Raw genomic sequence first — 24,466 nt, 5'->3', positions numbered from 1 at the left:
AAGCAGAGCCTGGTGTAAAATTAGCTCGGTTGAAAGGCCTAAGAGTTTTAGCTCGGTTAGAAAGGCTAAAGGGTTTTTTAGCTCGGCTGGAAAGGCTTAAAAAATTTTCAACTTGGTTGACAGATAGGTAATCCCAATCATGCTGTGCAGATGGAATTAAGGGGCAATTGAGAGGGTAATTTTGGTGAAAATTGGGCCGAGCTATAAGATGGTCATTAAGGCCCAAAGTACGAAGGGCTGGGTAAAAAGGCCGCAAAGTTACTCCGGCCCAAGAGAGATAAAAGATTACTCCGGCCAGAAAGAAATGTAAAGTTACTCCGGTCCGGAAGCGACTTGGAGTTAGGCCGGTCTCAGAGTTAGTCCGGTCATAACGTAGTGTGTTTAGAGCGGTTCGAACCTTGCTACTTGGTAGCTCGGTCTAAACATACCTTAGTTTGTGCATGGGAGCACCGAGATAAGGAGTAGCGAAAGGAAGAACCAAACTAAAGATAGTTCGGCCTACTCTGTGGCTCAGCATAGCCATGTTTACTTCGGTCATGTTGGAGTTCGGCCATGTTGAAAACCATCTCACTTGGTTCAAGCAGTGAGGAGGGTGTTGAAGGATAAGCATTATCTTTCAAGAGTATGAATCCTAGGAGGACTCTGCATGGAGGAGTAGAAGTCCTACTAGGATTGTGCCATACGAAACCTATAAAAGCTCACAAACATCACTTTTGGAGAGGTAACACAACTTTGTTTTCTGAATACACAGAGCTTTGTCTATTTGTCAAGTTTGCTGACTTAGGCATCGGAGAGGTTTCCGGCACACACCCGACGGCTAGCTCACATTTGTGTTTTCAGGTAATAAAGCGACGACGTACAGAGGAGCGCAGACTTGATTAACAGGATTATACGAGAAGGTTTATTTCTTTCCTGTATATATATATATATATATACAGAGAGAGAGAGGTGCCATTTGTGCTGAGGCCACTGTAACAAGTATGCATGACCTTCACTCTCTTTATATCTAGTGTGTGTTTGATCATTTTAAAATGTAATTTTTTAACAAATGTTATATGTTACACTATTTTTAACTACGTTTCTTATGGTTGTCTAACCAAATATTTGTGATTGTTTTTTGTGTGATTTCTTTTTTATTTTTTTTTCTCAAGTAATAGTTTTAGAATAATCATATATAAAATAAAATAATACAAAAATTAAGAAAAAATATTAAGGTAAACTATCAATAGGTCCTAATAGTTACACTTAATTCTCATTGAGTCCTATTGAAACTAAGTCCTAAAAAATCGTCACAAAAATTAATTTTTTTGTAATGATTTTTTACATATGTCGTTAAAAATTGACAATTAGTAACTATTTTTATCAATAGTTTTTATTAATTGTCTTTAAAACTTACAATTAGTGACTTTTTTGTGAGGAATTTTTTAATTTGTCCCTAAAACTTATCATTAGTGACATTTTTTGTAATAAAATTTTTAAACTGTTGTTAAAAATTAACAATTAGTGACGTCTTTTAATAGTATTTAATAAAAAAATGTCATTAATTATTATAAAACCTATTAGATAATAAATTCACCTATTAAGACCTGTACGTAAGTCTCTCAAAATATTATACGTAAACAAATTTATTATCAAAAATTTTGAAGTAATAAAATTTAAACAAATTTATTACCAAAAATTTTTAAGTAATAAAATTTCACATTAATAAAAACATGCCGACATGGTCTATTATATTTAGGGTAAACTATCAATGGGTCCTAATAGTTGGACTTAATTCTCATCAAGTCTTATTAAAAATAAATCTTGATAAAATTGTCGCTAAAAATAATTTTTTTGTGATAATTTTTTACATATATATCACTAAAAATTGACAATTAGTGACTTTTTTTTGTCATAATTTTTATAAATTATCTCTAAAACTTATAATTAGTAACTTTTTTTAATGATATATTTTTCTTATAAAACTTATTAAACAATAAATTCACTTGTTAGGACGTACACATAAATACTCCTTATATTAATATATTACATGTTTCAAATGGATTACATTTTAAGTTTAGTGGATAATGTGTGAAAATGCCTATTAGTGGATGGTGTGGAAATAACTTATTGGATTAATAGGTTGTGTTAGCTTTCCAGCAATTGGCTGTGTTGTGGGGTCATTCTGATTTGGTTTTATTGTTTGTGGGGTCATTCTAATTTGTTTTGATTCTGAACAATGATTAGTGGGTGATGCTGCACAATAGGAGGGGGAGAGAGAGAGAGAGAGAGCATGTGTGGTAGTTTTCATGGCACTTTCCATCAATTGTGGTGTTTGTTCTGTTTGCGTATGAAGGGATTTTTGGACTCACTTCTCTTTATTGGTTGTGGATGGGTTTAAGCCACGTTGCCCCCGCTCTGGATAAAACTTTATATATATAACCATTTAAGATATGAAATATATGTTCAACCTAAGACATATTTGGCTGCAGTTCACCGTCCATGCGGTGGTGAAAATTGTTTTTTTTATTGTAATTGTCAAAAAATTTGTAGAATTTATCAATAAAATTATTTAAAAAATTCAATTGATTGAATATCAATGATTCCATAGTTGAGCAATTATGTGAAAAAAATACTGTAGTATCAAATTTATATTGATTATTTAATTTAAAAAAAAATAAATATCATCTGATCAAGTGATTATAAATTCTCAATTAATTTAATTTTTTTTGTTAATGATTACATCATAATTAAACTTCCCAAACAAAACTCTTATTGGCATTTTATTGCAACAGTTACGTGATTGTTTCTTGTTCTTTTTGGGAGTGTCTAATGTGTTTTTCCATAATCTCTCCAAGTGGTTGACAAGAGACATTACTGTTGACTCAACCAACCAAAAACCAATATGTGTTTGTACCAAATGCTACCATTATTTGGACCACCGTTTCATAGAAAAATAATGGAGGCAACATTTTTTGGGAGCAACAAATCCACTTCTCACTCAACAAAAAGAATTTCGAGTGAGCCTTTGCCTTACTAAAAATTTTAAATTGCTTTCTATTTGATTTTATATATTCTACTTTGAATGGAAAGCTAATGTGATTTTTTTTTTCCTTTCGTTTTTGCAGTGTTAACTCTTCTTCCTTTTGGTAAATCATGGATATAGTGTGCCAGCCAGCTATGTGATAAAATTATCCAAAGAACATATTTACTATTTTCTAACAAGGCAAAGTAAGTTCTTGTAGAAAACCTCTAATGCTATGTGCGCTTTAATAAATATTTATTTCTTAGCTTTTGTACGAAATAACAGTCATTTGTGTGTGTTTTAATAAATATTCATTCCTTAACTTTTCTATGAAATAACACTCATTTTTAATGGTAAATGATAATTTTATTTTTTATTTTTTGATCAGCAAATGTTAGTAATAGTAAATTAAACTTGAGAATAGAATAATCATTTGATTTCAATTGTATTTTATTGAACCAAAAACTACCTAGGAGTTGGATCCCACTAAATTTTTATTCCTTAATATATATATTTTTTCAATTTTTCCTTTTGATAATATTTTCTTATTAGTTTTGTTCACTTGATTTTTTTAAACGTGTGTTCTTTGCGATTTGTGACAAATTTTTTCACTTATGTTATATCCACACTTAGAAGTAATATTACTAATAACATTATTCAATATTTGATTGCATATTTCATGTTTGATAAAAGCTATATGATCTTTCTTCATTTTAATACTTGCTTTTTAATTGAAATATTTTGTAAAATCCAAGCTTAATATGCATGGGCAGAGTTTATATGGTTCTAATGTTTTTAGGAACTTCAATATTAAATTTTTAGGAACTTTAATATTGAATATAATCTTCTATTCCACAAAGATCCATAGCCCCCCCCCCAAAAAAAAAAAAGTCTTCCAAAGTAAAAACGTAAACACCTGTCACTTATGTTAGAGCATCTCCAGCAGTATAGTCATTTTGTGCTTTCAGCCATAGAAGCGAGCTTGGAAGGGTAAAAGATGGCTCCAGCAGACTCGCTCAAGCATTGCTAAGATGGTTGTGAGCTACAGTACCTCGCCAGGACAAGCGAGGTACTGTTCACGGACCTTCTAATTTTTTATTTGTTTTTGGCGGTAATTTTTTTTCCTTATTTTGGCGCTAAAAGTTGTATCAGCACCTCCCCAACAAATCCACAGAGAAAGCATTCCAAATCTCACAAACTCTCTCATCCTCTCTATCTTTTTCTCAAACTTTTTGCTCAAGGGAGGTAATAAATTTTGTCATTTATGTTTGTTTGTCTATGTATTTGTATTGCACACCATATGTTTGTTGTAATTTCTGTTAGAATATAGATTGTAAATTGTACCCAGCTTATGCTTTATTTTTGTTTGTTTCATATGCTTTCATATAGATTGTCATTTCTGTTTGTTTCATATGCTTTCTATTGACATAAATTCCATAGACAAAACACTTTAAACATAAATTCTCTTATGTTTGGTGCATGTGCAACCTAAATTCTCTTATGTCATGAATTCCATATGACATAAATTCTCTTAAACACAAATTCACTTTAAATGCTTTCCATAGACGGAACACTTTAAACATAAATTCCATATGTTTGGTGCATGTGCAACCTAAAATGTCCTTAATTTGTTTTTCTATATGCTGATAAAAAAATATTGGACAATCTGAGGAAACAAATTCATATATTTAGACAAATTTTAATGAATAAACCTGATTGGACTTCGAAATGGACTAAATTAATGGTAGTTGAGTGTAATTGAACAATTTGCAGGTTGATTGCTATTATTAAACAAAAAAACCTGATTCAATTATACATCAGCATCAGCGTCACCAACTCTTAGCCACAAACTTTAGGCAAAACCCAAAAGCAAGCAATTACCAAATTAGTACTACCACCTTAGGAAAGAGTGTTAGATAATGAAAACAGGGTACAAAATAGAAATGGAGATGAAACACCTCCACTTCAATAGAACAGAGACCCAAATTACACACTCAAAACTATGTTTCCTAAAGCAAGTAGTCTAAAACTTAGTTGTCTAATCTGATGCTGTTTGTGCTGTGTTGTTCTGCTGCTCTTTGTGCTGTGTTGCTGCCATTTTTGGCCTATTTTCTAATCTGTTTTTGTTGCTATTTTGCTGATGTTTTTGGGCTGTTTTGCCGCTATTTAATGTAAGTACTAAGTGTTACTTGTTCTTAGCTTTTGAATCCAAAAGTAGGTTGTGGTTGAGACGGGGCAACAACTAGTACTAATTGATTAATTGTGGTTTAGCTTTGAGCATTGATGAATGATCATCAAAGATGATATTAGGGAGGAGTGATGTGTTTAAGCTTCAGGTGTAGTTTGGTGGTTGGGCAGAATCATAATGAAATGGATTGTTGTATATATGTAAAAGATTTATAGTTTTAGGATGCCAATGCAAGGTTGATGTATATATATAAAATTATACTAATACAATCCTTATATTCCAATTGGTGTTGATTTATTTGTGTGCCCAAGAAAGGTTAACCACATTGCCCAACACCTTGACCTTCCTTCTGTCAAGGCAGATGGGAATCTGCCTCCGCTCTTAATTATCAATATTCAGGTTTTATTTCCACATCTCTTGTTCATTTATGTATTTTCTATTTACACTAGTTACTCTGCACATGAATGCCATGTTGTTCTGGTGGAATATAGATATTAAACTTCGTTAGTTTAAATTCAAAGTTTGGCTACTGAGCAGTTTCTCATCATTTATCTATTGGCTTATTGTATTTTGTCGCAGTTGCCTACTTATCCTGCTCCAATGTTCCTTGGTGATAGTGATGGCGAGGGGTTGAGTCTTGTCCTCTATTTCAAATTTTCTGAAAGTTTTGAGACAGACATCTCTCCCCAATTTCTGGACGGCATCAAGGTAATTTACTTTGAATATCTCTTCCTAGACTGGTAGCCTAATACTTGCATTTTTCCTTTGCTGGAGTGGAATCTTATTATAAATTTTGATAAGATGAAACACTTGGCGATTTACTTGTCATTAGAAAAAAATAATAATAATAAGATGATACACTTGGTCTTACTCCTGTCCACTTGACTTGTGGTACCTTATCTGTTGTTTCCTTCTGCTGGAAATCAAACTGCAAGTTAATGGGTAGGATGCCTCCAATATTGTTGGATCAAGTGAGCATATATTAAATTGGAAAAAATTGTGTTCACTGGAATAAAGTGCATAATGCTTTGGCTCAGTTTATAAATGAAGTTTACAACTGTTGCCCAATTTCTTGATTCCTGTAATGCACTTGCAGCTATTGCATTTAATGTTTAGTTGATCACTTTTTTCAAGTCGGTATAAATAATGTTTTAGTTGGTTAAAAAATGTTGGTTTGTGCGACAGAGATAGATTGGTTAAAAAATGCCAGTCCTTTCACGCCCTCAACACAATTTTGGTTTAGTATAATTTTGGTATTAGTATAATTTTGGTTTTCTAAATTGGAATGGAATGAAGCCATGAAAGAATTAGATTCATGTTTCCGGTGTATATTTGGTCAAATTGAAGGGTATTTTTAAACTATCACATAACAGTAATAACACTTCAGTAGTTATTTCTGATAAGTCACATTTATGGTGCTTGATGAAACATAACTTTTAACACGAATTAATCTCAACATTTATAAAGATGGATTGAAGTTAAACCTTGAAAGCATTGTGAGAACTAATGGTGTGTTTGTTTGGACGGACTGGATAAGGGAGGATTGTAATTCATCAGACTATTAATCTTGGGATTCATTGTCCCCAGACTATTTGGTTGGACTAGATTTGTATCTTATGTTTGTTTAGTCATGGAATTAGATGTCTGGATTGGACTATTTTTAGTGAATCCAATATTTGTTTGGGATATTATGAAAAAGGATAAATGCTCAAATGATTATTTTATCATTTTCAATTATTTACTAAATAATAGCAATATTAAACATGGCTTTAATATTTTAATTATTTTTAGCTAGATTAAATAAAATTTTATTTTATTTTATTTTTTGTACAATTAAATAAATTTATTTTTAAAAAATTAAATAAATTAAATATAAATAAAAATATATGTTATTTTTTAATTAAAATTTTAAATAAATTTATTTTAAATAATCATAATAATTAAATAAAATAAAACATCTATTAAAATTTAAATAATGAAATATAAACAAAATTTTAAAATAAAACATCAATAGAATATCTATAAAAAAATATTTTAAAAAATTAAATACATAAAACAAAAATAAAAATTAAATAAAATAAAATAATTTTATTTTTAAATTGAGACGTTTAAATTTTTTTGAATTTTACTAAATATAATACATAATTAAATATTAGAGGCAAAAATATAATTTCATTGTCTAATCCCATGGGATGAGTTATTCCATGGTTTCTATCCCCACCCCCCACCCCTCCATAGGATAGGATAGTCCCACAAATATGGGACTAATAGTCCGAGGGGACAATTAGTCCAAAACAAAACTTTTGAAACAAACAATAGACTATTAGTCCGGTGGGACTAATAGTCTAATCCTACACCCTAATCCTTCAAAACAAACACACCCTAAGTGTAAATTTGTTGATTGGAGAGAATCAAATAGTTTGACCATTGTAAATCCGTTGACTGGAGTGGAAATTTGAATTGGAATATAATATTGCCCAAGAATGAGTGGAAATTTGAAGGAGAATACATGTAAACTTGGCAAAATAGTTAAGTGTAAATCTGCTACATGTTTTTGAACTGATTTTGCTGCTGTTTTGTTGCTATTTTTGTGGTGTTTTTGCTACTATTTTGCTGGTATTTTTACTGCTATTTTGTGCTGTATTTTCTCTACATTGCTAATTATTTATATATATATATATATATATATATAAGGCATATAATTAAAGTGAAAACCGTATAATTAAAAGGCATATAGAATTAAAATGATAACCATATAATTAAAAGGCATATAGAATTATAAAATTACACATAAGTTAAAAGCATACACTGATTACATTCAAAACTAATAGCATGCTACATAAAATGAAACTTCAAATTCAAAACTTTTACAACTCGTTGTGTAATTGCTACAAGTGTTTGACAAGGTCCGATTGGAGATGAGAATGTATTTGCCTGTCTCTAATGTTATGATGACATTGAATGAATTCCATAAGTTCAGTAGCTCTCTCCTGTAACACTATTACATGGGGACTGTCATCGATTTAATCATAATTGAAGTTTTTTACTCCATTGTCATCCCGCTCATCCTCAATGATCATATTATGTAGAATTATGCACGCCTTCATAATATATTTAAGCATTTTAGTATTCCAAAAACGTGCCGGTCGACGCACAATTGCAAATCATGCTTGAAGCACTCCAAATGCACATTCTACATCTTTTCTTGTCGCCTCTTGAGCTGCAGCAAAAAGTTTTTTCTTATTTCCTTGAGGAGAAGGAATTGTTTTCACAAATGTTGACCATTGTGAATATATACCATCAGCGAGATAGTATCCCATTGTATATTCATTACCATTGATGGTGTAATTGACTGCAGGAGCATGCCCTTGAGCAAGTTCAGTAAATACAAAAGACCTTTTTAGCACGTTGATATCATTATGAGACCCAGGTAATCCAAAAAACGCATGCCAAATCCAAAGATCATATGATGCAATAGCTTCCAAAATAATTGTTGGTTCATGAATGTAACCAGTATACATACGTACCTTTCAACGCAGTCGGACAATTTTTCCATTTCCAATGCATACAATCAATGCTCCCCAGCATTCCAAGAAATCCACGACTTTCACCAACCGCTAGTAGTTTAGCGATGTCATTGCTGTTTGCTGACCTCAAATACTCATTAGAAAAAATATCAACAACTACTTTAACAAAATATTTTAAGCTTTCTATTGCAGTGCTTTCTCCAATTCTCACATATTCGTCCATAAAATCAGCGGCTACTCCATAAGCAAGCATCCTAAGTGCAACAGTTATCTTCTGAAGAGAAGACAAACAAAGCTTTCCAGCACAATTTCTTTTTTGGAGAAAGTATGGATCGTGCGCTTCTACTGCAGCTTGAATTCGAAGAAAAAGTGAACGCTTCATCCGAAACCTCCTTCAAAATAGCTCAGGAGGATATACAGGCGATTCAGCAAAATAGTCGAGAAAAAGTCTTTCATGACCTTGAATATGATCATGATGAATGACTTTACGACCTCGAACAGAACCACGACGTGAGCTTGATCCTATCTCACTATCTAGTAGTTCTTTATCCATAGTAACAGCTTTGAGCATCTCCAAATCATCATTAGATTCAGAGAAGTCAGAGTCATTTACAAGCATATCATAAAGAGAATTGAAAGCCATAGAGAGAGATATGGAAGTTTGGATGAAGTAGAAAATTGAGTTGAGGGTAAGATCAAATGATAGGAAATGTCTTATTTATAATGGAAAAGTATAAAATATGACCGTTGGAAAAATATGACCATTTGAAAAATACAATAGTAGAAAAATGTAACTTTCACAAAAATATAATTATATTTAGAAGAATGAAAAAAATAATAATTTGAAAGAAGTTAGTTTTTTTTTTTAGATTGGGAAGAAGGTAGTTAAAGTATAAGAATATTTTAATAGAAGATAGCTAAAGTAGATAGCCTTGTTGGAGTGTATATTAAAAAAATGACTAGCTAAAATAGTAAAGTGAAATTTTGAATAGCTATTTTAACTATCCTTGCGGGAGATGCTCTTAGTTTGTTAAACTTCTATTGGGTGAAAAAATAAAAATTGTCCATATACTATGATCTTCCAAAGTACTTATGATTATTAATACTTTTGAACATATTAGAATATTCTCTAATTTAATTTTGAAATTTTAAATTATTAGATGATATTTTTTTAAAAAAAATTGTCCCAATATGACATTTTTAGTCATATTACATGGTTTAGCTATATTTTTAGAAACTAAATTTTTAAAAGTAGATTATATAAATAGATGAAATAAGAATACTACAACTGACATAATGTATCATATGAAAAGATTAGATTATTTTTTAAGGGCAACAATACCTTTAATAGTTGCTATATGTATAAACTTGATTAATTGACAGATTCAATGTTTTGAGCACCTTGATATGCAAAACAATATCAGCAACTGTATAACTGGAAATGCAACTGTGTGTTTTTACATATGAAACAAACTTAAAAATGCTAATAGCAATGCGATCCCCATGCACTACCTTGATATGCAGAATAATATCGATAACTATATAATTGAAAATGCAACTGTGTGTTTTTACATATGAAGCTAACTTAAAAAAGCTAATAGCAATGTGACTCCTACGTGGGTAGCGCGTGAAGGTCCAACTAGTAAGATATGAAATATACGTTTAACCTAAGACATTTAGGGTCCCTTTGTTATGGGTTATAGAGGATGAGATTGGATTAGGATGGATGTAAGATCTATTAATATTGTATTTGTTTGTAAAATGGAGTAAAGGATTCACAATACCTTGGGATTATGATATGCCTCTATGGCTGGGATTAGTAGTCCCCCATAAAAGATGATATTAGAAAAATAATCCCTTAGGATTAGAGGAGGATTTACTATTTTGCCCTCTATTATCCTACCTAATTTAATTACTCTAGTTGATTAGTATGGTGTTTTCTCTATCATTTTTTTAATTATTCCATCATTTTTTACTCCACCATTCTTTATATCAAAATAATTTAATATAAAAATATTTTTTAATATAAAAATATAATAGTATAATAATATTTATACCAAAATATATATATATATATATAATAAAAAATATATAATAGTACCAAATATATATATATTTATGAATGTAATTTTTAATATTAAAATATGTGATGCATTTATTAGTTAGTATAAGCTCAAATTTGATAACAATGCAACAAGGATATTTGTGAAATTTTACATGATTAATCTCACTTTTATCTCTCAAAACAAACAAAAATTATTGCTAGTCCACTGGTTATCAAACAAATACAATTTTTCTTAGTCTCCTCACTAATAGTCCTCACAATAATAATGCCTTTACTAACAATCTCACCCACCTATTTATGAAAACAAACGGCCCTTATATTCAGGTTGAATTGAACCCATCTGAACATCATTTGATGTTAACATGAAGGGAAATTGATTCTTGTAAGCTTTCAAAAACAGCAAGTGAGGGTTTCAAAAACTATTCCAAGTGCTCCTACGAAAAGCTACATAAACTCTTTTAAGAGTGATACAAAGAAAAATGATTTATGATTACCACAAAACTCACTGTTTGCAATAGGCCAAAGCAAAACTAGTCACAAATACAAGTTCTAAATTGCCTTATTAGTCATGGTATACGACTAGAATTGGCATTTGTTTCGAGTAATATGTGCAAAAATTGAGTGGCGTGATCATAGATTTTTTAAAATCATGAATTATAGAAGAAAAAAGAAAAAAAGAGAGAGAGATTTATAATATCGGCTGTGAATTAATTTGGAAATCAGTTATAAATATCAAGGACCGATCAATACAAGACATTTCTATTTCAATCAATATATTGGAGTGTATCTATTGGAAAGGAAAAAGCACTACAAATATTAATCAATATTTAAAACCATAATATATAGACATATAAAATTAATAAGAAATAATTGGCAAAATAAACTTTAGTTTGTGTTTTTCTAGAGGTCTCCAAGGCAAACATTAGCTAATCCTCTATAGAATGAGTTATCTTTGGTTGAAAATGAGCAGAGTAATAGGTTGTTTAAATTTAGTTTGATACCTTAACGAGTTTTAAAATAATGTTCAAACTTGACTTGTTTACATAACAAGTTGATTTTGAACAAGCTAAACACAAGTCAAGTTCGAATGATTTGATTTTTTATAGTACATATAAATTTATCGAGCTGAATAGTAGGTCGTTAAAGCCTATATTGAAAACTTAACAAGTTTAAAATTATGTTTAAATCTGATTTGTTTACAAAACGAGTCGTCTCAGACGAACTTTTAACAAGTCGAACACGAGTCAAAATTGTTTAACACACCTAGTTATCTTTAAAAAAAAATCTAATAAATAAAAAATAATCTTCAATATATAAAGTCAATCTAAACTTCTTGTTCTAATTGATTATGGTTTATATCTTAATAACTCGATCAGTGATTAAAGTTTATTTTTCACTTAGGTCACTGTCCCAACGCCTAGAAATTATCTAATAGATTAGGAAGATCACGTGTTCATATGCTCGACCAATGAAATGTTATAAGTTATCCACCATCTCCTTATTATAAGAGTTATGTATTTATTTAACCTTTTGTTATTGATTAGACACACGGTCAACATGAAATTTCTGAAAGATAGGATAATTATTCACAACTCCACCTGAGAACACTCGAGAATCAGTTGAGATGAATAAGAAAAATAAATAAATAAATAAAAAGATAAAAATTAGTATAAAATTCTAAGTGATAAATTGATCCATTGCAAGTGAGTTGCGCCAAACAAAAGCATGGAACCGAAATCACATTTCATAGTAAGTGATAAATAATTGATTGGAGAACAGAATAAAAAATATAGTTTACGAGGGCCAAAGTATGACTACAAAAAAATATTTTGTTAATTTTAATACATCACTAATTAAATATAATTTTTTATATATATGTTGTGAATGAAGTATTTCGTGAAATCAACACTCACGTGCTTACAAATGAGAGGCATAAGATTCAATTCCCCCAAGAACTAATCTACCGATTAACAAATGATTTTGGTTGATAAATTTTTTTTTACTATTTAGTTTGATTTTTAAAATCTGTTTTTCAATTATTCTTTTTTCTGAAAAACTATAAATTAATTTGATGAAAAAAAATAAAAATAAAAAATACGTATCATTTATATCTTTTGGGAGAGAAATAAATAATTAATTAAATAAGCATTATGGAAGAAGTTTTTCATAAAGAGAAAAATAAATAAATCTAACAAGCTTTTTTTTACTTTAAAAACTTTTGAACTATTAATTAGATCTGAGCATACAATTGATTAAACCACTGTTTTAAGTCATTTTGTTAGTTAATATAATCTAGTAATTAAAAACTATACGCGCTATTTGATTTTTAAAAATTAAATAAAGAAGTGACATACACCATTTGTATTCGATTCAATAAAATTGAAACTATTGACTAACATGTAAAATAATAAGAGATCATCTCATAGATATCATCCCATACACAAGTTATACATTGTGAAATAATAATGAAATAGAGAGTTACTAAACTATATTTTTTGCGAAATTACATAACATCCCATACACATGTTATAACTACTTACAAAATGTAGGTAATAAATAATTTTCAAATTATCCCGGCCCCTCCACAGCTCCGCCCTAATTCTATTTTCAAGTTGAACAATCTACAAACAGTAATGGTTGTATATGTATGTGCTACAGTTTTATAAATTATCCTAGTTAGAAATTGAGGTTTACGAAGCTATTAGAGTATTCTGAAAAATTTCTAATCAGTCCAGCATAAGTCCTGTTAACCAGGAACACAATGAAAAGTTCGAATAGGTAGGTGTGCTCTGCATATTCCTTCTCTAAGCAATGACAATCTATATTATATGGTTTCAAATTACAATTTTAATGAAAACTACAAAAAGATAAAAAGGAAGTAAGAAGTTTGAGCAAATAGATATTAGCTTCATCGCTGTAATTACACAAATTTCTTCAACCTATTGTAACCAATCGTACGATCCATTGAAGATAATAATTTTGTAATAGAACTGATAAAGGAGGAACTGTTGACGAGATTTACCTCATATACAAATCTACATAATCATCGAACAACTGGTAGCAATGAGCTGCCAGTGGAGGTTTTGGGCTTCACAAGATACGCCAGTGTAATTTCTGCTGGGGTTGAGTCTGGAGTTACCTCTTGAAATGGTACCTCAAAGGCAAGAGACTGGTACAAGCAGATTTCATCCTCCTTACAGTAGTAAACCTGGAAAACAGACATCAACTCCAAATTTGTTACATACCCATTTACCACAATTTTTTTTCCTTGGGTACTCATTCTCTCTCCACAGAATTAGGAAAATGTTGTTCTTTTGAATGAATTTGTTTTTGTCCTTTCTCCAACAGTATGCTTGCAAGTGGAAAAGGGCAATACAAAAATTTGGAGCTGACCTTGACATAATTTGTTTAGTCTTGTCTCGAGCTTAGGCCATAAAGAAAATAAAGATCTCAAAAATAATTTGGTTTGAAATGTTGTATTTGAGTCTGACTCTATTAGTTAAGGGTGGCCTCCAGTTACAAAAACATTGTAACTGGTGCTGAGGCCGGAGTTGATCCCCCTTGATGTACAGCCCTCTTGTTAAACTCTCAATGTCAAATTTTTAATTGGGTTTGTGTCCTTAACTGACATAACAAGACCATCAAGGCCTGAAACAGAAAACAGGGGTCTTTTTGTTAGGTCAGGATATTCTTTCTGGTTGTTAACGGGCTAATAATGCTCATCCCACATAATATATAAACCCGATGGTGTTGATCAAGATGGATCTATTAATTATTTTAAATTATACAGATTCACCCCCTCTAGGTTTTAAAAGAGATTAAGTGGCTGCACGACCCACACATCTACATCTATGAAGCATGGGGTTCAAAGTATAAAATTTAAAAATTGGAACAAAATATAACAAAAAAATTAGTCTCTGACAACTAGTGTCAATAGATTGTCTTACAATAGCTATCTTTTGTAACTCAATATAAAGATACAAAAACACGTTTATTTATATATGTTTTTTCATGTTATTTTCACCTTTTACGTTGGTACAAAACAAATTGATGTAGTCTATATTTTCCTTTTTAAATTTTTGTTAGTATATATTTTTGCCCCACCTATGTTCAGATGCTGATCAACCCCAAGTCAATCTTCAAAGTCTGCTGGTCGTAAGGACGCATAATTACCAAAAAAATTATTTAAAAAAAAAATCACCTCATGTTAGCATTAAATTAATGAGGTACAGGGATTGAATAGATGAACAAGGACATGGTTTATAAAATCCTGAAGATATGAAAAGATTTGCCCTCTTGCAAAGATCAAAATATATAACCTTAAAGTTATACCTTGCAATTAATTCTCCCCATGGAAGCTGAAGGGGATGGTCTTCTAAAATGAAGCGACGCAGATCCTTCTGGGCTGAGATACCCATCCACAGGGTCAATAACCATTTGATTTTCTGGCTCAATTTCAACACTAAACTTGCTGCGTGCTTCCTACATTTTCAGTTAGAAGGCTAAGAATATAATATACAAGTGAACAATAGCGCTGAGAGAGAGAGACAGAGACAGACACCTTTGAGAAATGGTACCCTTCAGGTATCGATATTTTGACGTACAAATTGCCCTCATTGGATGAACCGCCATCAACTGTAACGGTATCTGTATCTGCTGATGATCGCCTTCTAAGGCGCCTTAAAGATTGGGATTTCGGTGTCGGAGGCTGAACTCCTTTCAGCTCTAAAGTAAGAAGTTCAGCTTCTTCCTTGTTCAGGTCTAGATATCTAATTAAACTATTGTTTGTGTCAGCTATGAGAAGTCTTCCTGCAAATATCAGGGAACTATATAAGATACTAGCATTTTAGAAGAATTTTGCACAAGCATTAAAGGTGCTTCGGCAAAGTTTATTATATGTTAATTGAATCGACTGAAAACAAGTCCACATCAGAAGAAAGAAGTCAAGTTCCTCAGTTAAAGAAGACTAGTTCATATTGACTACTTGGTTTCATACTGACGTTTCCAAGTAAGACCTCTGTAACAGGTTCTCCCATTCTTTCATTCCCCTTCAATTCGAAATTTAGGCATGGGATTTGTATGATTCTGAATGTGCAAGGGAATTGGCAGAAAAATTGGTTCTAGACGAAAATATTCTAGAAAGGTAGAAAACAAGCAAAAATTCTCAGATCAAATTTAGATTTGACTTGGACCTATTTTCTTCTTTCCTGTCTCCCTTGATGACTGAAATTAACTGAAACAAAATGTTAAACAAGGATGTTCGACTTTCCTATGTTCAACTCATATGACTGGATGGATGTCAGAACAATTGGCACAAATGCGAGTAACTTTGGACAAAATGCTAGCCCATGTTTTAGGAGAGATAATTCAGGTTCTCCACATAAAGATTGTGAAGATCAAACAGTAAATAATGATCAAGAGGTCACAAAGCACGAGGAAGATGATGTTAATTTGAAAAATAATTCAAAAAGGTGTTGAAGTCCCAAAAACCAAGAAAACCTAAGCAAAAAATGGTCTTACCAACAAAAGAGCTTATTGAACAAGAAAACACACTCAATTTGTCAGACCCTACTGAATCACTATCATCCTATTATTTAATCAAGTTAGAAATGATTGATTTTATTGGTATTGAAGATTTTAATTACATTTTCAATTCAAGGCTAGGATGTCTAGTCAACAACTTGAAAACCAAGATAATTTGAACTGCATTTTTTGAGGAGCTTAAATTCCAAAAGAAATAAAACAGCTCACATATTCAAAGTATTTGATTCGTTTGCACGGAAGAGTTTAATATTTAAAAGGGAACTCTAAGTTGAGTTCTCTTTCTTAGACAGGGAGAATGATTCAGAATGTGAGGGTCCAATATTCAGTTCGCGTGCAGCAACTTCCCACCACATGGAGGTGTAATTTACAATTTATTAATTAATGTCCTGTGGTTTTTGTGTGATTAGGGTTGTGGCCCTTGCATGTTTATCTCACACATTCTCTCTCCTATTCTCCATCCTCATTCTACATCACAAATAGTGCTTGCATAAATGCCCAAGAAAGTCCAAGCTGTGGGGTTTGGGTAGGGTTGTGTTTATTTCACCGTCAGGACTCACCTCTTTCATCTATGAATCTAGAACAACTGCCTAACATTTATCTTTAATAAAAATGATTGCTTCATCGTTTTTCTAGGTTCTTCAATTACCAAATAATGCATTTGTCAGGAATTATGTCCAGAATGAGATGTCTTGTCTATAATATCTTAGTTTTTGCAGTGATAAGAGTTTATGAGAAAACAATTCTGATTCAGTTAGCTTTCAGTTTTTCACAATCTAGGTAATTCATAAGCTTCCCACCGATGCTTTCTCAGTGTATCAAGCAATAGTATAAAATCTAAAAAACACAAGATGATTGAATAGAATGCAGTCAAACGTCCATAGCTATGTTAACAAGGACCAAGCACTCAAAAACTCAGATTGTCTGGAGCTAACAATTGAAAAGTTCAGCCCACATTTCTCCTTAAAACCCAAGTATTAAGGAGAGGAAAACTGGAACCTTATAACCAGCACAGGTGGGGTAATTACAGGCGACGTAGGACATATTCCAACACACCCTCTTGGACCACAACACACAGTAGCTAGACAAATGGCACACCAATCACAAGGCCAACCAAGCTCTAATACCAAATTGAAAAGCTCAGCTCACATTTCTCCTTAAAATCCAGGTATTAAGGAAAGGAAAACTGAAACCTTATAACCAGCACAGATGGGCCAATTCTAAGCGATGTGAGACACATTCCAACACCAACGACAAGGTTTCCAACAATATTATGTGCATCTATTTCACCAAGCAGAAGAATAACTTACACTATCAATTAAATCACGTAGTTTGTGACGTCATTTGCAGCAATGGGGGAAAATATCTACGCTCAAAATGTTTATAAATTGATATATGAATTAGAGAAATGAATCCTGTGACAGCTAATGAAGAATTTGTAGCATATAAATAGAAAAGAGAATCACCATTTTGTGCCTCAATGATTCCTGATGGCTCTGAAAGCTGCAAAATAGAAAATAATAATAAATAGATGTTTCAAATTGGAATTCTAAGTATAAAGAAAAAAAAAAATGTAAGCATAGCCAAAAAAAACTCTAGTGAGAGAATGGTGAAATAAGATATCAACCCCTTGATTTTTCAATTAGCAACAAAAAGAAATTGTATTAGAGAACGTGCTGAGGGGACACAACCCTTCTACAACCAAATAAAAAGAAAAGACTTAAAAATATACACAAGTCCCAAATAAGCAACTACAATCCGAAAGACACCCATTACAAACAAATGAACTTCAAACATGTGCCAAATTTGCAAACATGCTTTCCTCTATCTTTTCCAATAAAAACAATAGATTTACTGTCTGGATACTTCTCCTTAAACTCCCTTCTGAACTCTTCCATGAAGATTACAAAAAAAAAAAAAAAAGCACTAGCAAATGTTTTCTTCCCACACCCCCCCTTGCAAGGCTCACACCCCTTCTATCCTTGACAATTAATTGACATTGCAGTCTGTTAAAATTGTACCAAAACCTACCACTACACCTACTTCACCCACTTAAACCTACTCCACTAAACCTAACCCACTACACCACTACCACCTCACCTACTCCACTAAACCTAACCCACTACACCACTACCACCTCCACTTCACCTACTCCTTACCTACTACACACTCACCCTCTTCTATATATAGGAATCATGAATCATTGTAATAAATATAACATTGTATCAATCAATAATACATAAATTCTTTCATGGTATCAGAGCAATAAGATTTAGGCCTATACTTCTTTCTTTCCGGCGGGCAGCCGGCCGGCAACCTTGCCTTCGCTGCCCGCTGGAGTTTTTCAACACATACCGCAAACACATACCAGAAACTCTTCTTTCTTTGTTTCTTCATCTTCATCACTCTCAATTTCCTTCTTCGAAGCCTCACAACAATGTTGTATCTTCTGCGATTCATCTCACCACGAGCGTCAAGGAGCTTCTCGCATGCCCTGTTTGTACCAATTCAATGAACCCTCCTATACACCAGGTCTTCAATTGTTTTGGTCAGTATTTCTGTCTCCATTTTTTGAAGCTTTTCAGCTTGGGATGGCTCCTGTTTATATGGCGTTTCTGCGGTTCATGGGAGATGAGACAGACGCTCGAAGCTACAGTTATAGCCTTGAGGCTGAGGGATAGTCACAGGAAGGGCGAATATGGAAGGAACAACAGAACCTGGATATGGTTCTCGGAACCAAAATAATGATTGCTCCTGAGGAAACCTACTACGAAGTCTTGCATCCGTTGTCAATATAAACTCCGCGGGCAGTTTCTCCAGAAACACCGGATTTCGTGTCTTGTTATTTAAACAAGCTCTTTTGAATGGCAAACGCTCTTCAAATCCATTTTTGACAATCGGCCACAAGTCGCTCACATCTTCAACAGCAATTACGAGGTGATCACAAGAATTCTTTATACTCTGGAACTGAGCCAAGAAATTCACCATGATCGATCTCAGTAGCAGCATCGGTGTCTGCGGTTCTTGTCTCCCGGAACGACTCTTTGCCCTAATCGCAGCTCAAGCACAAGTCCAATCTCAAATTCGAGCTCAACAATTCCATCTCGAACAAGAAGATCGCCGGAAAACTGATCCTCTTCCACCGCCAGAATCGGAAGAGGAGCTCTCACAGAATTGGGTTTGGACACCACTAACATATATCTATACATATCTATATCATATCTCTCCATTATATATTAATTAAGTGTTTAAATACCCTACACACCACCTCCACCCACATGGGTTGGTTCTCACTTTTCATCATCAGTATTTACACATAAAACCTTCTCTCCACTCATTCATTTTATTATTATTATTATGCACACACTCAGAATCCACAATCCATGTGCACTTTCTTTTATTCTACTTTTTGGTCCATAATTCCACCACCTCCCTTCTTTTCTTTTTTCTAAACCATCTTTTTGTCCCACCGCCCAAATTTTATTTTTTATTCTAAAACTTAATTGGTGCTCTATTTTTATTCATTATTATATATTCATCATCACCATGCTTATCATTTCATCACTATCTCCATACTTTTTTATTATTCGATTCCCTTGCTTTTCAAAAAAAAAAAAAAAAAAAAAAAAAACACAAAAAACATTCATCATTCCACAAACTCATTTTATTCATGTCGGGGCTCACCCCGATCCCCATTTTACATCCAAAAAAAAAAAAAAAAAAAAAAACCCAAAACAAACAAAACAAACAACAACAAAACAATCACACCCACAGTGGGATTTTTTCTTCTCTACTCTGCAGCCGGTCTCTTCTTTTTGCCTCCGTCTTGGACGGCCCTTGACGGTGTTGCCTCCGTGTTTTCCACTCCACTGGGCACGATCACTCCACCCTGCTCCTCCACTCCAGCATATGGCGGACCTCCAAATCGGAACATAACGGTGGCCTTCCGCTTCAGCTCCTTATTTTCAGCCTTTAGCACACTTATCTCTGCTCGCGCATCCTTATACATGCGTTGGAGCAGAGCCAGTTGGGCGTTTAACTGCTGCACCTCATTTGTCTTACTCTGCAGCCGGTGCGATAAGTTTGTGACTGCCGTCATCGTCTCCACACAGGACTTCAAAGTATACTGATTGGCTTCAATGTCAGTTTGCACTGCCATTTTTTGCTCCACAGACCGCATCGGAAAGTTCAACGGAGCAAAACCAGAGGTGTTTGGTTGAGGTTCACTGGCCACCGCACCAGTTATCTCTCTTGATGACTCGTTGAGGTCGGGAAAGAGAGTGAGCAGACCACGGGAAGACGAGGCCATGTTTTGGGTTGCTCAGTGTTTCAGCGAAGCAGCGATTTCCGACTGGTACTTTCAGAGAAGGGTTGGCTACAGAGTATTTCAGACTGCAAATGTTCAGAGGTTTCAGACTGGTTTGCACTGCCTCAGCCTCAGCCTCCGTCTTGGTTAAATAGCCGAGGCAGCCACGCGTATCGCGCGCCACTTGACGCCAGACGACAAACGGGCGCGCCAGCCAAGGCACTCACGTGCTTCGCCATCATATCTGGCACGCCTTTTTATGGATTGGGCACGCCTTTTGATAGATTGGGCACACCTTTTGAGGGTGCGACTTTTTAGGGGTCCGACAAAACTCTGTAAACTGTCCCGACATTGATTCCGGTTAGCTCCTTCATGGGTCCGACAAGACTCTGTAAACTGTCCCGACATTGATTCCGGTTAGCTCCTTCATGGGTCCGACAAGACTCTATAAACTGTCCCGACATTACTTCCGGTTAGCTCCTTTATGGGTCCGACAAGACTCTGTAAATTGTCCCGACATTAATTTCGGTTAGTTCCTTTATGGGTCCGACAAGACTCTGTAAACTGTCCCGACATTGATTCCGGTTAGTTTCTACAAGGGTCCGACAAGACTCTGTAAACTGTCCCGACATTGATTCCGGTTAGCTCCTTCATGGGTCCGACAAGACTCTGTAAACTGTCCCGACATTGATTTCGGTTAGTTTCTACAAGGGTCCAGCAAGACTCCGTAAACTGTCACAACAACTATCACAACATTGTCTGCTACAACGGTCCGACATGACCCCATAAACTGTCTTCTACATCGGTCTGACACAACCATCCAGTGTCCTCTACAACGTTATGACACGACCATACAGTGTCTCCTATCCTCTTTTCTTTTATGTATTAGTTTATTTTCTTATTTTGTTCCTCTCTCCAAATTCAAGTTGGTTAGTTCCTATCCCCCTTGAGTTTGCGGGGGGCTGTTAAAATTGTACCAAAACCTACCACTACACCTACTTCACCCACTTAAACCTACTCCACTAAACCTAACCCACTACACCACTACCACCTCACCTACTCCACTAAACCTAACCCACTACACCACTACCACCTCCACTTCACCTACTCCTTACCTACTACACACTCACCCTCTTCTATATATAGGAATCATGAATCATTGTAATAAATATAACATTGTATCAATCAATTTTAAGTTCCTTTTTCTTGTCCTTAACTTTCAATTCATTCACCCTCCTAACCACTTGTTAAATCTATTCCTGAAATTGTTGGTTATTTTGAAAAACGAGGTGAAAATTGTATCAAAATTGCTAGATAAATGGTGAAATTGAGTGCAAATTGAGTGGGTTTGTGTTGAAAATTGATCTGAAATTTTTCTACATGTAACCTGAAAGTCGAATTTGATGGGTTCTATACAACTAAAAAATTTAAATTGATGATAATTTGTTAAATGACCCATTGAATAAAATTTATGGAAACGCCACTGTTTGGCCTCCCTCCGGGTAAAATTCTGGCTCCATCCTTGTCCAAGTGAATTAGGTTTATATAGATTAACTAAGATGGGTGCTCACTGACACGAGAACATAGTAAAATGCCGCAACATGAATGTCAAAACACTGGCAATACTTCGGATTACAGCATTACAAGGTTGTATTTTCAGGTATTTACAGAAACCATACTAAAGATAACCATCCACTTAGTGTATCAATCCCAAACCTTACATGGAAATATAACACTTAACAAAGCAGCAAGATCACCCATCTCTAGAAAGGAAATATGGTATTAGAAAACAAAAATAAATGCATCTAAGACCAAGGAGCATCAGTCTAGATGAGGAGTTGTAGTACATAAATGAAGATTTTCAGATTAAGCATTTTTAGTTCATCAAGAATTTTTTGACTATAATTTCAATTTCTTGCTCTTAATTCTCTTTCCATATTAGGTCCTATACATGATCTGACGCATCATATAGGGAAAGACAACAATGTGGGAATGAGAAACATGTTAGTATGGTTTGGAGAGAGAGAGAGAGAGGATATATTATATCCATCTTCAAATTTAGTGACAGTTTTAACCTTCAGCTAATTTCTTCTTATTCTTTATTTTCTAACCAAAATGGCATGGACAATTTAGAAAACCTTGACACTAGAGATAAACCTAGGGACCAAAAGGCCTCCTGGCCTAACATAATAGTATAGATCAGCACCATATACAGACTATAAATCCAACATTCTGATAATGTCAAGATTTCCATAAAGACCTTAGTTGAACATATGCAACATTCTCCCATTTCATTGTTAGAAGGACAGGGTCTTCTTCTGAAGTGTGTCATCAAGTCCTATCCCACTATCCTTCTCCAGCAGCAGAGAAATCCTCATTGTTTCATCAATGACTCAAGGCACTTAACGATGAATATGTTTACATTGCCATAAAAATCTAGGTTGAACATTTAATTCAGCTAAAACCCATTTAACCTCAGTTTTCAATGTTTGGAGGAATAGGACTTCTGCTGGAAGTGCACCATCAAGTCCTGCCCAAATATCTCAATTTTAGATATTTTTCCATTTAGATTCCCCTTCTTTGATCCTTTTTCCTGCATCACATAGATCCTTGAGAGTTTTAATATTTGACTCAATGTCCTTTTGAATATTACCATGAAATAGACCTTCTTTATAACTCTTTCAGGCTAAACTAGTTCCCTTGGATGCCTTATTACCAAATTAGTCATCCATGGTGTTCCCAATCACCAATCTCAATATTCACTTAGCTGGAATTCTTTTGGTTACAACAGATTCTCTGTTGAATAGCTTGATATGCATATTGTTGGATCCATTTTCCTAACAACTTGTTATACATTGTTGGGGGAGGTCTTGGATTCAAAATTTTTGTTTTGAATTTGTTCCTCATTTGCATTCTGCTTCTTTCTATGCATATTTGTTTGCAACTCCACAAGCAAGACAGGGTTGTATGTGAGGGAGGGTGTTAAATAACTTGATATACATTGTTGGGCCCATTTTCTAACAACTTCAACTTTTAGGACTAGTGGTTATCTAATAGTGCCCTGGCCCATTTTTAGTCGAGGCTAATTCTTATGGATGGATCCAATCATCAACAAACCACATGCATAAGGTAAACCAAGGGGAGGCTTAAGCTGAGATAATTTCATTATGCATCCCTATCATGTCACAATCTATCTCGTTGCACAATTTCGATGTCTTTTTGTCTCATAGCAATGAGCAAACATGCAAATTAGCCACTGTCCCCCAATCATTTGGCTGTTTCTCCAAAGTTGCCTTCTTTCATACTCATACCATATCAAGCTTATAATAATTGTACAAGGGTTAAACAAGCCAGGTGGCTTGTATAAATAATATGCAAACTATGGGTTAAACAAGCTAGGTGACTGGTATAAATAACATGCAAACTATTACACTATCTTGGATAGAACTCAACCTCAAAAGCTAGCTATTGCAGTGAGGGTCCTCATGCTTATACACTGCATATTACTTTCGTACCCAAGTGATGTGGGACTTCACTTCACAGTCTTACAATGTATATTCAACACCCGCCCTCACGTGCAACCCCGTCTTGCACGTGGAGATGCAAACATACATACATAGAGAGAAGGAATGCAAACTAGAGAAGAAATAATGCAAACAGAGAGGGTTACTACTGTTCGGAGATATCCTCTTGAGCATGCCCAGTTTCTCAGAGAGATTCTTGCCTGCCATCATGACAATCTGATTATCCTGATCATCCAGTTTACCGAGTTCTTAATTGGCGATGGCCCTACAAATGCCACCAGGATGATACTAACTCTGATTCAAACAATCCC

General features: G+C 33.8%; 1 protein-coding gene and 1 long non-coding RNA gene across 4 annotated transcripts in view; one reads left to right on the top strand and one right to left on the bottom strand.

Annotated features, from left to right (window-relative positions):
- Positions 1-2,930: 2,930 nt before the first annotated feature.
- Positions 2,931-8,672, top strand: LOC145790505 (uncharacterized). 2 transcript variants are annotated; one of them, XR_014329268.1, is made up of 5 exons: positions 2,931-2,999; positions 3,108-3,210; positions 3,973-4,073; positions 5,772-5,900; positions 8,551-8,672. It is a non-coding gene; the product is annotated as an uncharacterized LOC145790505 (long non-coding RNA). The 2 variants fall into 2 exon arrangements; XR_014329267.1 differs by having other exon boundaries at positions 3,973-5,900.
- A 4,908-nt stretch (positions 8,673-13,580) lies between these two features.
- LOC114265148 (haloacid dehalogenase-like hydrolase family protein) overlaps positions 13,581-24,466 on the bottom strand; it is a 74,266-nt gene continuing 63,380 nt past the window's right edge. For both annotated transcript variants that reach the window (XM_082868451.1, XM_082868452.1), the window contains 4 exons: positions 17,792-17,828; positions 15,346-15,593; positions 15,117-15,266; positions 13,581-13,992 (listed from right to left, as the gene is read on the bottom strand). In XM_082868451.1, coding sequence (XP_082724577.1) covers positions 13,828-13,992; positions 15,117-15,266; positions 15,346-15,593; positions 17,792-17,828 — 600 coding nt within the window. In that variant the 3' untranslated portion in view covers positions 13,581-13,827. The remainder of the gene's footprint in view (positions 13,993-15,116; positions 15,267-15,345; positions 15,594-17,791; positions 17,829-24,466) is intronic.

Source organism: Camellia sinensis, chromosome 5 (genome assembly GCF_055761805.1).
Source record: "Camellia sinensis isolate YWXY chromosome 5, ASM5576180v1, whole genome shotgun sequence".
In the NCBI taxonomy this organism is placed as follows: Eukaryota; Viridiplantae; Streptophyta; class Magnoliopsida; order Ericales; family Theaceae; genus Camellia; species Camellia sinensis.
The sequence above is the reverse complement of the archived record's forward strand: the minus strand, read 5'-3'. Positions and strand labels throughout refer to the sequence as shown.